Genomic DNA, 16,912 nt, shown 5'->3' with positions numbered 1-16,912 from the left:
ATTGCAACGTTTCGCGCATGCGCAAACGCATGCGCATGAGCAGCACGTGATAGTTTTAAATTTGAAAATTGGGCGGCTACTGCTACGTAATTTGCAACTATAGTTATTGTCTAACTCACATGGAAAACTATGTCTTTACCATTTGGATAGGTTTTATACTATCTAATTAACATTTTAGATCAATTCAAATATGTATCAATTATCGTTAAAGTAGATAACTTTATTACCATTAGTTTCATTTCTTACCGGCTTAGCGTTGTAATCTTATTCCACCTGAAATCTATAACGTTGGATATGACAAAAAGTTAAATAATTCATTCAATAATTTAATCACTCACTTAAATATTTTCACATAAGTATCTATTAAACTATAAAAACGGTGTAAATTTGAACAAAAATTTGGCCCATGGGGGGATCGAACCCACGACCTTCGCGTTATTAGCACGACGCTCTAACCAACTGAGCTAATGGGCCAACTGAGCTACATGGAGATTTTTGCAAAATTTTATATTTTGTTTATTTATTCTCTATTATTAAAATCAAATTATTATTTGCAAAAACGGATTGGAATTCACGGAAGGGTCGACCTGCGACCTCCGCATTAGCATGGTGCCCTTAGCCATCCTGGTTAGTAGTACACCTCAGAGTTTTACTATTTCTTACCCACAATTTTGTTTAGTCTTTTGCAATAAAAAACAATATTTCATTTCCATTTTCAGCAACATTCGCGTATTTTTAAATTATCAGAGTTTAATTCTATCGTCGACTTATGTACGCAAACTAGATCGCAGAGTTTTGTTCCATTGTACTTGAAATGTCATGTTCGCGAGGTTCCGTCGTTGGGAAACATTCATTATTATTTAATGCGTTGGAGAATCGAGAATCTTTCCTCGCAAAGGGAGGTTCCTGAACCCTATATCGATCACACTATTCCTAGACACAATGAGGAACGGTCAATAGACTATCCTCTCTTACATGCATCAAACGGTCTAACAATAACGTCTATGTCGTGGTTCAAACTCTTTGTCAAGTAAAACAAGGGGAAAAAATCTTGAGACCTTGCGGTCAAGACCAAATTTCATACTCGAGGAAAAACTTGTAACTCTATGCGTTCCGTATACATACAATAGGATGCACTTTAATTGACCGTCTAGTACGAAGTATGTACCAAGATAATTTTAATTAACACATATGTGGAGAATAAATCTGAAGATTTCTTTTGCTACTCCTCGTATAAATTACACGCTGATCATTAACAAAGGGTCGTTAAATGTATCACGAATTATGATACGATCGATACAGAAATCGACAAATAAATATTCGTCCAACTATTGAACAGACACGTTACCTATCCCATGGGAAATCGATCAATTGGTGCATTGACCCATGGTCTATAGACCGATTGGACTTACAACTTACGTTAAAGGATTCCACAGCTAACCAACCGTACGACAAATTGCCGTTTTTTCATCGAATGCAACAATCGCTTATCTCCTTGTTACATGTTTATATTTTTTAATCAAACCAGGTTTCCTTTGCTCTCTCATTCAACCGTTGTTTATCTGTTTGACGGATCTTTATCTGCTGAACGTGATATCTCAAATTCGCCTGCTCGCTTGTGAAACTTACACTGATTTATTTCGTTCTGGTCAAACTGTTCAGTAGCAAGATGGATCAACAAGTCGCACGGTGAGTAATTAAGTAATTACCGTGATAATCAACTTATTCAGCAATTTTCGTTTTACCAGGCATGTGTCACTTGCAAATGAATTAACATTTTATGATGGTAATATTATCATACATTTTAAATATGTGGTAATATATTTAATCAAATAGATTTGATAATAAAAGACGGTATTGAATAAGATACAAAATTGACAAGGTAGCCCGCAAACGTTCTTCACTCCTCGAAAGTCAACTCAAATTTGACCCATCCCGCAAAGGCACTTGCATTCATATGTATACATAGTTTTTCTTACACCCGCACCCTTCGCTAGGGCCATAGGCCTCGCCCGAAAAAACAATCACCCTTGGGCCTTTCTCTTTTATGACTCTCTTCCTGCCTTTGGAAATATAAACTACCCTAAGTTCTAAACTACGTTACCACAAATAGATCGCTGCTTCTTATTTATTTTTATCTTATGCAATAAGCAGTATGAGAATTAACTATCTCATTGTGTTAATGAGGTGATTACTGTTTTTCTTTTTCTACATTAAGTGTAATTTGTAAATTTCCAAATCCTTGCGAAATTACTTTTACTTTTACTTTCACCCTTGAAACGCAAAGAGCTAAACAACCCTTGTTCGAGGTGAAGATTTTCTTTTGAAAATAAAACTGTAACAATTATTAACTGACACTGCCTTTGTAAAAATGTATGGCCTTAAATTGATTATCATATCTTATCGGTACCTAACTTTTATCTTGGCTGCTAATCACAATCGTGTTACTTAGTGATACATAACTGTTGTTTCTACGCACTTGTTGGGTTACGCATTAATGTTAACTTTATGTAATCTTCTATATTAAATATGCACCATGGGCATGACAAATGCAGTATACGTCTTGCAACTTTGAAATTAATGATTCCTTTATCCTTATTTACATAGAGAGCGTTTCATTTGTTTTCTTCAACATTCTAAATTCTAAATGAATGATGAATGATGAACGAAGACAGTCCTCGACACGAAGATCAACAACATTCTTATACAGTAAGTGTAAAAAGTGTTTGGACACCGTTTAAAACAGAATACCTTATTTAAAATTGAACCGAATGACTTGAGGTTTTTTGAAAAGTTATACAAATTAATTTACTAAGATATGTGCTTTTGTCGTTTTGAAAAATTAAAATTTGTCGAAATCGGGAAGGAAATAATAAAAGGCAATTTTTTAACTTTTTTATCGGAACCTGTAACGAAAATTTAAAATATGACATTTGTAAATTTAAGTGCGTTATGCGTATGCTGAAAATTTCATCGAAATCGGTCAATGCACTTACAAGGAAGGGTTTTTAGGCGTCCGCCTCCGATTGTTTTGATTTTTTTATATGTTTTAAAGAACCGAAAAATAAGGTATATGTTTACAAATTTATGATCAGCTGTTATATGTTCATAAAAAACTATGAACCTTTTCCTTCGATAGTTTTCTTCTATCTATGATAGTTTCCGAGATAGCCTATTGTAGCCGAAACTTTAAGGGGTCGTTTCACCCCCTAAATATGAAAACGGGCAAAAAAAAATACGTATACCTTATTTTTCGGTCCTTTAAAACATATCCAAAAATCAAAACAATCGTAGGCGGACACCTAAAAACCCTTCCTTGTTAGAAGTCACAAGTAATTAATATTTCCGAAAATCGCGACTTTTCACCTAATTAAGTAAGTACTATAATAATTAACTTATTCAGCAATTTTCGTTTTACCAGGCATGTGTCACTTGCAAATGAATTAACATTTTAAGATCGTAATATTATCATACATATTAATTAGATCGCTGTTTCTGATTTATTTTCATCTTATACAATAAGCAGTATGAGAATTAACCATCTCATTGTCAATAATGAGGTGATTACTGTTTTTTTTTCTTCTTCATTAACGTAAGTGTAATTTGTAAATTTCCAAATCCTTGCGAAATTACTTTTACGCGTAGAAGTTAAGAAGAAAGTGACTAGTTCCGTTCTTACAATTAGATAAAAAGTCGCGATTTTCGGAAATTTTAATTACTTATAACTTTTAAACGCGTTGACCGATCTCGATGAAATTTTCAGCATACACATAACTTATCTGAATCTACGACAGACATATTTGAAATTTTCCCTTCACTATTTTCTTTCACGATTTCAATAAATTGTAATTTTTTAAAACGACAAAAGCACATAGGTATCTTATCGTTAGTAAATTAATTTGTATAACTTCTCAAAAAACCTCAAGTCATTCGGTCCAATTTTAAACAAGGTATTCTCTTTTAAACGGTGTCCAAACACTTTTTACACTCACTGTAGTAGAAAAATGCATTACAAAGTGAAATAAAAAAAAAAAGAAGGGTAAAACGATTTCCTCTTTGATCTTTGCTGGTACGCGCGTTAGAAGAGAAGCACAGGACAATAAATAGCTCAGTACACCCTGTACATCGCAGAACGAAAGTGATTGCATAAACGACACACGAAAACCGGTATAAACCGTGGCCCGTTGCAACCAGAAAAGAAGGAAGAAACGCTTGCAGTTTCGTGCGAGTGATGCTGTTCGCACGAAAGCGAAAGTGACGCACGCGTTGTTCGATATTCGTATTTTCGAACTGGTCCCCTCCTTTTTTCTTCTCTCCTTCGCATTATTGTGCTACCATCACATTGGAGGAAGTTATCGTACGGGGGTCATCGGGACGGGTCTTTCTTCAACGGTGAAACGAAATCGGGAAACGCGTTATCGATGACCCGTTGCTTTCATCGACATTCGTTCAACGACAGCGAAGAAGAAAAGTCGATGGAAGAAAAGTGTTAGAAGAAACGATCACAATAGTGCGAGTTTTCGTAATTTTACGAAGACAGTGCCAATTTGCAACCAAAGGGCTGCTGGATCTTTCCCGAGGCTGAGGGTATCTGAAGGTATTTCTGGCGAATAGAGAATAATAGATTAAAAGATTGACCGCTCTACTTCCAGGATGGCCTCTTTGAATCTTAGGCGATCAAAACTCGAGGAGCGCACCCCGGAAGTCGCGACGTCTAATCTTCAGTTCGATTGCAAAATGATACAAAACCTCTCGATTTCTATTACCCTCGGAATCGTTTTTAAGATATCGACCTATTAATATTTTTTACGAAGATACTCAAAAGATTCTATTTTGAATGACAAGCTCTGCAACCATATTGCTAATAGGGTTTAATATTATAATAACGTTTCATCGAAATTATTACACGCTTCCGGAAGTGCATGGCCACCCACGCTATCACCTGCTATTCTGGCCGGTATTTGTGATCATCCTATAGTCGAACACTCGTTCGATGACGATGTCAAGAGTGGTAGTGGTCAGAAGCATTATAGTCGGATGGTTTAGTTGCGATCTGAACACGAACGACTGCGGTTCGTCGCTTCGTGTACTTTTTTTTTTTCAGTTTTCAAGCAAATATTGCGTATCTCGTTTGCTTGAATAAAACCTCTGTTTTCCTTGAAAGAAGTTCTTTGTTTCCTCCAGTAAAGTTGCTTCTTTTGAAGAACCTCCAGGTGTTTGATATTGGTGAGGAAACTCTGTACCTATCTCTATCTTTGTTTCTTTTTGTAAAATTTCTGTTTTTACAGACTGATTTCATTTCAGCGGTTCACGCATTTAATGCGATGGTAGTAATATAGATAGCTCTAAGATAAATCATCACTATGCGTATTAAGGATTCGCAGTCGGTGGATGTTCCAGTCTAACGCTTCAATTTTCTCTTTCGAATTACTTTCGAATATAACATTATCAATAATTAAGTGTTACTAATGATAATCGGTTACCGACACCAATTATACGTTGTATATACACACCGCTTTTCAATGAAGAGATATCAAAACACTTTACGTACAGATAAACGGAAACTTATTATCTTTGATCTAATGATAAATGTATTTACAAAGCGAGAAAATATTTGATTAAAAATTTCATTGCGTGCTTCAGTTAATGTTCGATAAGATCATCCTCTATGAAATTCATTCATATTTCATCTTCGCGTGCTTCATTTATGTGATCAAAAATTCAAGATCATTAACGTTTAGGATACTAAGAAGGCGGTCTATAAATACTTGTAGTTATTTAAACTGCTACCGAGCGAACGATAAGAAATTACAGAAGCGTGTACTATCTCTTCCGAAATTGTCCTTCTGGCACGAATCATAATGAAGATCACGAAAATGAAAATATTTACAATTTTTCATTTTCTTTTTTTTTTTTTTTTTTCAAACACGTATCGTCGAGGACGAAAAACGAGGACGTCTGATAAAATTCTTCAGTATTTTAAATTGAACATATGTTCTTTGTTTCTTTTAACATATTGCATTGAAATACATCAGTTTCAACTTTCAATTACTTCAATTATAATCATAGATAGAGATAATTAACATTTCAACGAATGCGATAAAAATGAAATCTAATTGGCAAAGCTATAAACGTTCAATTTTCTATATCGTCTATTTCGCAATTTTTTCGTTTGTCCCCGATTAAACGTGTAAGATTTCGTAAACGGTGAAATTGAAAGGCCAAACGCTGGGCTTGGCGAAGATTTTATATAACCACTTTTTCTCCTGAGTGATCTCATATACCAATTTTCAATGCAACGAACAAACAGTCGGTCGACAATAAAAATTATAAACTGGCCGGATTTAAATCGTCGATACGCTATTACATTATGCAACACAGTATTACGCAGAACATGTAATCGGTACATACTACACTGATCATTCTAAACATATCAATTGATTTTCATTATTTTACTGACACCGACAATTAAGATTTATCCACATTACGACATGAAAAATCATGAAAAATATTCATGAGTAACATTTCGCGTTACAGAGCAACGTTTCAGGAAATCATGGTAAAGGCGTACGGGGGTGTGTTGATCGTGGCGGATGCGTTGCTTCTTCTTCTAAAAATTCTTTGCTACATCGTTGAAGCAACGTACAGGTTGTTCGTGCCAGTCGAAGAAAAAAGTGTCCTTGGAGAAATTGTTCTGGTACGTTAAACAAATTTAAACTTTTTTTCTGTTTTCCAATAGCCATTGGGTGATCGTTGTAGAGCTTCTCGTCCTGAACACGAATCCGAAATCCGAATTGCTCTATTACCCTCAGTTTTTGAAAAACACGAGTTTTTATAAAAACATGTGTTTTGGAGGTAAAATCAACTATCACGAGGAAACTAAAAATGCTTTATCATTTTATCGTTGGTATCTAAAAATAATAATGAATAACAATGAAAGAGAAATAATAGCAAGAAAAAATCAAACATTATAGATATAAAAATTGGATACACATTGAACCCCACCCTATTGGTGTTGTTTACGCGTAGTTATGGCACTGACTAGCCAAGGAGATAAATCAATTATATCTGCTGTACTTGCATAGGTCACAGGTGCTGGCCATGGCATTGGCAAAGAATTAGCATTAAAATATGCGGCTTTGGGCGCTACTGTTGTCTGTTGGGACTTGAATCAACAAGGAAACGAAGAAACTGTGAACGAAATTAACAAACTTGGCGCAACTAAAGCTTACGCTTACAAGTATGGAAAAGATTCAATGATTTACCTCATGATTATTCGACATTGTCATAATAGAATTAGTAATTTGAATAAATTTATAAATCTTGCAGATGCGATGTGTCGAATAGAGAAGAGGTGTTTAAGGTAGCTGAGAAAGTCAAGGAAGAAGTTGGAAATGTGACGATCCTGATCAACAATGCTGGCATAATGCCTTGCCGCGCTTTCCTGGATTACACACCTGAAGATATTAAACGAATATTTGATATCAATGTAATGGCACATTTCTGGGTGAGTTATTTGAAATAAAACATAAGATTGATCATTTATCATTTTCGAGCGATTAACGTTATCGATTGGTTTCTTTACAGACCATGCAAGCTTTCTTGCCCAGCATGATTAAAAAGAATTATGGTCACATTGTTGCCCTTTCATCTATGGCTGGAATTCTTGGTCTGGCTAATATCGTTCCTTACTGTGCCTCAAAGTTTGCAGTCAGAGGTAAATATAATCACTCACGCGGAATCTCACTACCCTTGCATCAACATTCTTTCTTTTCTTCATTATATTATCCAGGATTAATGGAAGCTTTAAACGAAGAGATCAGAGGAATGAGCAAGGATAAAACTTCAAATATCAATTTCACAACAATTTATCCGTATATGGTGAACACGGGTCTCTGTAAAAATCCAAAAATCAGGTGAATTAACTTAAAGAAAATAACTTAAGAAATTAATATCGCTTAAAAAAATAAATGTAACAAATATAATTAATATACGCACATTTATAATATACTGTTTGCATGCAGACTCGATTACTGGCTCAAAGGTAGAAACATATTGTACAGAGAACAGATAATAATTTAATGATTAAGGAAATGTAATTAATAAAATGATATATTTCTTTTATTAGATTTCCAAGCCTCATGGCGATCGTTTCACCGGAACAGGCAGTTACTGAAATAGTTAAAGCACAGAGGCGAAATTACACAGAATTATCTATCCCCTTCTGTTGGCTATATGTTAACGCCTTTTTCAGGTAAACAATCTTTATCAAAACAATCTAAAACATTCTTTATCGTTCGTTAACACTTTTCCTTTATATTACAGATGTACTCCCGACCGGAGTTTTCGCTCTACATTAGACTTCTTTGACGCCGGCCTCGAAGCAGAAAGTTAGCGAATATTTAATATTCCTACATACCGTATAAAAAAGTGTATTGTATAATTATATAAGCACTGTGTAAGGACACGTTTAACAAAAAATACATTTGCCTCACAACGATATCAACAAGATCAAATACCATTCACAAGGATATTTATAAACTATCAAAAAAAATAATCTCTTATTTACCACGTGTCGCTTACTTATGGTATCTGTTTTCTAGTACCCTTGTATAATTATTATAATTATTTTTTATAAACTTGTAGATAATTTTACAGTATGTGAAAAAAAAGATGCTTAACACAATTACATAGTTTCTACCATTGTTATCAATGGTATCATTGTAATCTATCTCTTTTTGTTCACGTTGATACTTTGTAAGGAAGACGGTTGTATAATGATTAAAGTATAATTTAGGAAATATCTCTTGAAGTATATGTAACGATTCGTATTGTTTATACATCTTTTAATATGATAATAAATGAATGTACAAATGAGTTTCTTATCTTTATGCATTCTGTTCCTTGTTAAAGTTAAATTTTATTCCAATCAATAAGCATACAAACAACATTGATGCAAAAATAAAATTAATTACTGTAATTCAGTTTACACTGTAAATATGTGTAAAGTCATTGTGGATATAATTTTCTAAAAAATCTCGGAAAATTCCTGTCAACATCCCCTTCCTCTAATCACAATCTGATGTTATGAAATATTTATATACATATAGCCTAATTTAATGTTACACTTTAACTACCTTCTTAATGTATCCTTGAAAATTTCATCTAACTTATCGTAACCTCTTATACCAACTTTAGCTCCAGCTATTTGGCAGGCAAATGTTATAGCTGACTGCAACACGTTTGGCGTGATAAATTCTGTATGGCTACATTCTAAACTTTCAATGTTATAATTCTTTGCAACATTTTTTTGGAATGTACTATTCGCTTCGTCTACTTCTGATGTCCTTGTCTTAAAGAACTCTAATTTTGCATTATTTAGAAAATGCAGCACCGCTGCATTGAAAGTGTCACCGGCACCCAAAGTATCCACAACCTTTTGTGGTGGAAATGCAGGAGATTGTACTATAATATTATCTGGAGTTCTTGCCATAGCACCCCGATCACCCCAAGCACAAATGAGGGTTGCTCTAAAAGAGAATTAATTTATTAGTAGAGCCATTGTATATGTACAATGTAAAAGTTAGTTATTGACATTAATTCATACCCAGACTTGGCATCCTCGCTTATGTTTTTCAATGTTTCACTCATATTATCGTATCCTCTACTTCGAGCAAAGTCCTTTGATATAAATGCTACATCAACATAAGGTAATAAATCTAAAAGTTCTTGTTTAGGACATTCTAATTCTACACTAACTGTAATCGGTATCTGACTTATGCCTGCTTCCTTATTATTAGAGTCTTGGCTATAATTTAACATGTTATTATAGTTCTCGACGCATTGCATCATAGATAAAACCTCGTTCAAATTTCTGCCTTCAAAATGAATCCAGCTATAATCTTCTAAATGCAACTGCTCAAAATTTTTTAATGTTAATTCTGGTAAATTTTGATTATGATGTAGAATTGTACGAGAACCAGAACTTAAACTCAAAATGACAATAGATGTTGGACATCCAATATTTTCTACTATAGGACAATGAGAAAAGTCAATGTTATGTTTTCTCATATCATTTTGCAAGAAACTTAAATGTTCTTCTGCGCTCAGGTTACCAAAAAATTCACATAGACTTCCTAACTGAGAAAGTACCGTGCAACTATTTGACGTGTTGCCTCCTCTTTGCCATCTATAGTCTAGAGTTCTGTAAATCACATAAGAAAATCAGGTTAAATTAAGATCAAATAAAACTGTAACTTTCCATGATATTTATATATTTTTTTAATACAGGCATTCTATAAAATAAAAAAATAAAATATATACATTTTTTGCAGTCAAGGTTAGAGAGGAGTGTATCGAAAATTATCGATCAAAGAATATGTATAACAACTTAATTACATTGCTTAATTACTGATTAATCATTATTCAACAGATATCGTTGATATCAGCTGATAGATGTAAACAGTAAAATGCGAATGAAGCATAACATTGCGCAATCGCGAGTAGAAATATAAACACCTATCTCACCCTTGATCAGAATCTTCCGCGGGATATTGCCAGCAGGTTTGTATGATATCTATACAGGTTAACCCGACGCAAAGGATTTTTGGCTGGTTCGGTTCCGTTGTAGAACACGTACCCACAATTCTTTCATAAAAACTTGAAATCATATCACTTACTGATTGAAAAGCGCAAGTCGCATTAAGTTTCTCTTCGACGGACGACAGAAGTTTAATCGAATAATATATGCGCAAAGAAATTTTATGCTTTATGCTTAACCAATTCTGTGTTGTCGTTTTGTTTATATACACTTCCTTTTAATATCTATTAGATTAGATTATGCGGCTTACATGTGTATCAGTTCAATCTACTTGACCTTTGATCCATCCAGCCATATTTTTCGATAACTTTTAAACCCCCGGATTAACTATTGCGCCAAAAATAGTGATAAAATTTGTTTATCATAGAATAGTTTTAATCCGAGGTGTATTATTTCATTTACAATTTCAATTTGCCTAAAAATATATGCAAATATAAATTTATAAAAAAATTAGATACGTACGTTTAATGATTTTCCTTTCGATTGATCATTTATAGACGGTTTTATAAATTACTTTGACACATTTTCATAAGAGCTAATTGCAAAGTAAAAATATTTTCAACAGGTAGTAAAAAATTCATGAAAATTTAAAAATTCCCGCTTTTCATACATCAAACGAATGTAGCGCTTACGAAAAATGTGCAAAAATGCCAAGATGGCAGCGCAAGAGATTGTTGAATGTTGAGGCTACTTTTAACGTTTATTGATTAATAATTTTAAAGACGATATTGAGAAAATTTATCGTATGGAACAATATAGATCATTTTTAGCTGGATCATTTGATAAATTATTTGGTTTCTTAAGTAGGCTAAATCTATGAGCAATAGAAGAGTGTGCAAATTATACATATATAACGTATTATATATAGCATATCGAATCCTGGACATATAATTATCCGATAATTTCCTTTTCAGTAATCATTATTCACATTTACTTTTATACAATTTAATATTAAATACAATGGATCCTCGAATACACAGAAGGACAGAGCCGGAAAAGGGACCGGGTGACTTGGTCAGTGTCATAACCTTAAAATTTGTTTCCCAGACATTTTATCATTACAATAGAACCTATAAATGATTTTGCTTTGCATTATCATTTCACAGGTAGTTGAATGGTTAAATGAAGCCTCTTTAAGTCCAGGGGAAGAAATGAAAATTACCAATTTATGCAAAGTCCAAGAAATATTAGTAAATAAAGAACCACAGTTGCTTCCATTATACTTAGATGAAGCGTTACAGTTTTCTTTAGATAGAAATGCAGAAGTTAGGAAAACAGTTACAGGTTTTATAGAAGAAGCTGGGTAATGATCATAATTCAAATGTATTATATGGTAATTCATAATAATTCTTTGGTTATCTGTATATAAATTTTATATATTTATTTACAGAGTGAAACAACCAGAAGTAATTCCACGTGTAGTTCAGATACTTCTGAGATTAGTTTCTGATGAATCATCAGCTGTTGCTAAAAGAGCCCTCAGAGCTAGTGGTAGAATATTGAGGGCTGCATTAAAATGGATAGCTAGTGCTAGTACTGTTACACCAGAAATGGAAGTAGCATGGAGTCAACTTAGTACTCTTAAAATTCAAATTATTAACATGATCGATAGCGATAATGATGGGTAAGGAAATTATTTTGCTTGTTTTGTTTGCATACATTATGTACAAGTAACAATATTCTTTTGTATTTCAGTATTAGAACGCAAGCTGTAAAATTTCTTGAGGGTGTTGTTTTGATTCAAACATACCCCGACCCAGATTCTCCTAAAAAACCAGATGATTTCTCCTTAGAGGATATTCCATTAACATTAAAAATAGCTAGAAGAAGAAAATTGGAGGAAGAAGCCAATGATGTAATGGATTTATTAATTAAATTTCATGGATCTCCACATGTTAGTAGTGTCAATTTAATGACATGCATGGGATCTCTGGCATTAATTGCTAAAACGAGACCTCAGTTTATGCCAGGTGTAATACAAGGTGCGTAGAACTGTTAGAAATATGATTTATTTATCTCAAGTTCATAACTACAAGATTTTGATTTGCAGCTATACAAAGGTTACAGCATGATTTACCACCAACGCTATCCGATTCTCAAGTAACTAGTGTACAGAAACAACTGAAATTAACTCTGTTAGGACTGATGAAACATCCTGCTAGCATAGAATTTGCCTCTACAATAGCTAAACAGTTGACACAGTTAGGTGCAAAAGAACAGGAAATAATTAAGGCTTATCCGAAACCGGAAGATATTCGACGTATAAAAAAGCGTCAGCAAGTAAATATTTAATTGGTTTTTGTTAGCGATATGATTACATATTCTATTATTAATAATTTGTATAATTTTTAAGGAAGCTGCGGCTGCTTCTGCTGCGAAACGCGTTAAAATTGAAGCACCTTTGATACCAGATGAACCAGAAGTTGTACCCAATATAGTATCCACCCCGAAATTACCGGAATTAATCGAACTTTCTGAAAGTTTTATTGCCGAAAGATTAAGCGTGGAAATTGCTACAGATTTAGTAATGGATAGCATGGTACATAATTTTGTATACAGAAACCATAAACATCGCTATCACTGGCGGTTCTCTTTTATAAAGTGCATTTCATTGATAGGCTTGGGTCCCAGATACGATGACGACAATTTTCCAAAGAGAATACCAACCTACTTCCACGACCGACATAAATGTACAACGGCAGACTATCGCTAAATTACTAGCAATTCAAATAAAACAAGCTAAAACTAAGAAGAAAAAAGAAGCTAAAGATGAAGATGCCGTGATGGAAGATTTAGTGAAAAATCCAACTATTAGTGTAGCCGAAGCAAAGCGAGAACGGAAGCGTGAAAAAGATAGGGAAAAAGAAAAGGAAGCAAAGGCTTCTTTGGAAGCTCATGAAAAATCTCTTGTAAAAGCAAGAACACGCTTGAAAGCTTTAAAATTGTCTGAAGTGACGAAACCATTGTCAAAAGAAGTAAAAGAAAAAATGTTACTAATGGCAGTTAATAGGATTCTACTTTCTGAAAAAACGGCTGTATTTGGTGGCGTAGCAGCTGTAAGGTAAAGAGTTATTGTACCTCTTGAAAAATATAATTGATTAATTACATTTCATTTTAGATCAAAGATTTTAACCACTTTAGCTGCAACGTTTAATCCATACATTAAAGAAGCAGTATTACGTTACATTACTGACGATATGAGAAATCGTTTGGATTTAGCCTTAGGATGGTTATACGAAGAATATGCGTTACTTCAGGGTTTCCAAAGACGAACTACATTATGTACAAAGCCCCAAGAAGCACCACACCAAGCTTACAATTTTCTATTGTGCACTTTAGTATCCGCGATAGACTTAGTCCAAGGAAAAGATCGCGATACGTTACTATGCAGGTAATAAATAATTTCACTTGAGTTCTTGATAATTAAATAAATAGTACTAACTGTTATACGTATTTCGAAAAAGATTGTACTTGGAAGCTCCTTTAATTACCGAGGATGCCGTGGAGGCATTGAAAATGGTATCTTCCGATGAAACAAGAGGGTTAGCACCTCTACAGTTATTAAAAGAGATGGTGGTTCGTAGACCGACGAAACAATTAGTTTTTCTAAATGTATTACTATGTCATACCGGTCACGAGAACAATACGGTAAATTAAAATGTTATCCTGCTATTTTTGAAACACTACAAACTTGTTTTATTTAGATATTTAAAATGTTCTAATTTCTGTTTTTGAATAGATAAGGGAAGCTGCAATAGAATTAGTTTGCCAACTGTATAGTCGCCCTGAATTGAGTAAACTCATAGAAGAGTATGCAGTTCTTTATTTAGGTTTCTTACGACTTCATACTCCACCGGAAATAGTGTTTGGGCAAGATAGAGGTAGACCGCAGGTGGAAACCCAATGGACTGAGTCTACTACGAGAGCTTGTCTTGGATTGTATCTTGCTTTATTGAGCGAACATCAAGATTTAATTCATGAGTAGGTTCACATCCCAATAAGCATATTAAATATTAAATTTAAATTATTATTAACAGTGTCTTTCAGATTAGCGAGAGTTTACACGTCGATGAGCGCAGACGTAAAACGTATGGTTCTTCGCTTAGTAGAAGGACCTGTAAGATCTTTAGGAATGGGCAGCCCACAGTTATTGGCGTTAGTTGAAAATTGTCCTAAAGGAGCCGAAACATTAGTTACGAGAATCATTCATATTCTCACAGAAAAATGTATGGAAACTTACAATTGTACATTCTGTATTCGTGTTGTTTTGTGTACCTAATAAATTATATCTTTTTATAATTTAGCTGCGCCAAGCGCGGAATTAGTAGCAAGGGTACGAGAACTTTATCAGACCAGAGTTTCGGATGTTCGATTTTTAATACCCGTTCTGAACGGTTTAACGAAAAAAGAAGTCATAGCTGCCCTTCCAAAACTTATAAAACTAAATCCTATTGTTGTTAAGGAGGTAAATGCGTTTTTGACAATGATGTTTCAAATCTAAAACAGAGATTGTACAATATATTTCAATGACTCTGTTGCAGGTATTCAACAGACTGTTAGGCACTCATAATAATGAAAGTGGTGTACCTCATACATCACCCATTACACCTGCTGAATTATTAATTGCTTTACATAATATAGATCCAAGTAAAGCAGAATTAAAAACAGTCATAAAAGGTATGATATATTAATTCCTTTTTAAGTGATAATACCACATCTTGTCGTTTATGATAATTTTTTTTAATAATATCAATTTACAGCTACATCTCTGTGCTTCGCGGAGAAACAAGTATACACGCAAGAAACTGTAGCTGTGGTAATGCAACATCTTATGGAGATGACTCCGCTACCTACCTTGTTAATGCGAACAGTGATACAAAGTTTAGCACTGTATCCAAGGTTAAGCGGATTCGTTATGAATATACTGCAACGGTTAATTCTTAAGCAAGTTTGGAAACAGCCGAAAGTTTGGGAGGGTTTCGTGAAGTGCTGTGAACGTACGCAACCACAGAGTTTTGCTGTTATTTTACAGCTTCCTCCCGCACAATTATCAGAAGCATTAAAAATGGCTAGCAATTTACGAGCACCCTTATTAGCGCACGTCGAAGCTTTTGCTGAAAATCAGGTAATTGTACATGTGTATAATGTATTGAAAATTGTATTTCGTCGGTGTTTGGAATAAAAGTGATATCGATGTTTCAGAAAGCACACATTCCGCAGTCCATAATGGATGTTATTCAGGGTAAATCACCTTGTGACATGCATGATGAATTTGATATTGTGAGTAAAAGTAGTTGTATATAAAAAAATTAATTTTTATACTATCATAAAAACAAAATAAATATGTGAACTGATCCAAATAGTTTCCCCCTAAATTTCTTTCAGGCACCACCCGGTGATTATCCGATCGAACAAAAACCAGATACAATGGAAACTGATGTTTCAGAACCAGCTCCCCCTGGTTTAGATTAGCATAAACTCATTCCAGTGTTGGGATCTGAATCATCATCTACCGATTGTCCCAACTTTAACGAATTCACATTGTAAATCATAAATTGTTTTCAACATTCATTGATGATCTGAAACGTTAGATCCACGTATTTTTTAAAGGACACAGAATATGTACATATTTTTTTTTTTTTTTTAGAATTTGCTGAAAGTTTAGCTTATATTATGGATATGACAAATTACTCTTTGATTTAGGTCTTGTAAATAGTTTTTTCATACTTGTAAACACACATACACGTGTTATTATAACAGTAATGTATATTTCTAATCACGTTGTAGTAATTCTTAATGTCGACACATTTGCGTGTCTATAAAATACACAATTATCTTTTCTACTTTTCAAACAATTCAATACGATTAGTAATCAGTAACATTTATTTATTAATATTTGGCAGTCTTCGTAAAAAAAAAACTATATATATATATATATATAACGTTTTCGATAAAACATCAAGGTTCGTTATAAATGTACAGTATCGAGCGAATTAGACTTTCTTGGAAAAACTACGAAAATTGATCCCAAAGTATAGTTTACTGTATATGAAAAAATATATTTAACCAAATTAAATCATCATAAAATGTATAAGATCCATATTGCATTCACACCATTTAACAAATATGAAATTTCAGTCTTTGTACATGAACATGTAGATAACATAAGCTTAACAGTAAGTATAAAAATCCTAGTTATTATATATCTAAGTGTTAATTATACGATATATTTTTTTATATTAAGTAGTAAATCATTTATATTCGCGATTAATTCATTGTTTGTAACTACTAGACATGTAAAAACTAAATACA

General features: G+C 33.6%; 3 protein-coding genes and 1 non-coding gene across 8 annotated transcripts; 2 read left to right on the top strand and 2 right to left on the bottom strand.

Moving 5' to 3' along the window:
* Positions 1-400: 400 nt before the first annotated feature.
* Trnai-aau lies at positions 401-474 on the bottom strand. The gene has a single exon. It is a non-coding gene; the product is annotated as a tRNA-Ile (tRNA).
* Positions 475-1,585: 1,111 nt separating this feature from the next.
* On the top strand, positions 1,586-8,877 carry LOC114878577 (short-chain dehydrogenase/reductase family 16C member 6-like). 3 transcript variants are annotated; one of them, XM_029192534.2, is made up of 8 exons: positions 1,586-1,689; positions 6,538-6,697; positions 7,086-7,240; positions 7,330-7,507; positions 7,588-7,717; positions 7,793-7,916; positions 8,129-8,254; positions 8,326-8,877. In XM_029192534.2, the coding sequence occupies exons 1-8, from the start codon at positions 1,670-1,672 to the stop codon at positions 8,393-8,395; spliced, it is 963 nt and encodes a 320-aa protein (XP_029048367.2). In that variant the 5' UTR covers positions 1,586-1,669; the 3' UTR covers positions 8,396-8,877. The 3 variants fall into 3 exon arrangements, with proteins under 3 accessions (XP_029048367.2, XP_029048370.1, XP_029048368.1); XM_029192537.2 differs by lacking the exon at positions 1,586-1,689 and adding an exon at positions 4,388-4,597; XM_029192535.2 differs by lacking the exon at positions 1,586-1,689 and adding an exon at positions 5,032-5,226.
* An 18-nt stretch (positions 8,878-8,895) lies between these two features.
* LOC114878576 (ketohexokinase-like) lies at positions 8,896-10,854 on the bottom strand. Of its 2 annotated transcripts, none has more exons than XM_029192532.2 (3): positions 10,528-10,854; positions 9,608-10,204; positions 8,896-9,530 (listed from the first exon to the last, which is right to left on the bottom strand). In XM_029192532.2, the coding sequence occupies exons 1-3, from the start codon at positions 10,668-10,670 to the stop codon at positions 9,134-9,136; spliced, it is 1,137 nt and encodes a 378-aa protein (XP_029048365.1). In that variant the 5' UTR covers positions 10,671-10,854; the 3' UTR covers positions 8,896-9,133. The 2 variants fall into 2 exon arrangements, with proteins under 2 accessions (XP_029048365.1, XP_029048366.1); XM_029192533.2 differs by having other exon boundaries at positions 10,680-10,830.
* Positions 10,855-11,091: 237 nt separating this feature from the next.
* LOC114878571 (symplekin) lies at positions 11,092-16,691 on the top strand. Of its 2 annotated transcripts, XM_029192516.2 has the most exons (17): positions 11,092-11,431; positions 11,515-11,614; positions 11,707-11,903; positions 11,991-12,224; positions 12,296-12,582; positions 12,651-12,880; positions 12,954-13,139; positions 13,219-13,661; positions 13,719-13,991; positions 14,065-14,248; positions 14,340-14,581; positions 14,648-14,826; positions 14,905-15,065; positions 15,142-15,277; positions 15,361-15,725; positions 15,803-15,880; positions 15,986-16,691. In XM_029192516.2, the coding sequence occupies exons 2-17, from the start codon at positions 11,561-11,563 to the stop codon at positions 16,070-16,072; spliced, it is 3,336 nt and encodes a 1,111-aa protein (XP_029048349.1). In that variant the 5' UTR covers positions 11,092-11,431; positions 11,515-11,560; the 3' UTR covers positions 16,073-16,691. The 2 variants fall into 2 exon arrangements, with proteins under 2 accessions (XP_029048349.1, XP_029048350.1); XM_029192517.2 differs by having other exon boundaries at positions 11,092-11,614; positions 15,964-16,691.
* Positions 16,692-16,912: the final 221 nt, after the last annotated feature.

This window comes from Osmia bicornis, chromosome 11 (assembly GCF_907164935.1).
Source record: "Osmia bicornis bicornis chromosome 11, iOsmBic2.1, whole genome shotgun sequence".
NCBI classification, from domain to species: Eukaryota; Metazoa; Arthropoda; class Insecta; order Hymenoptera; family Megachilidae; genus Osmia; species Osmia bicornis.
The sequence above is the reverse complement of the archived record's forward strand: the minus strand, read 5'-3'. Positions and strand labels throughout refer to the sequence as shown.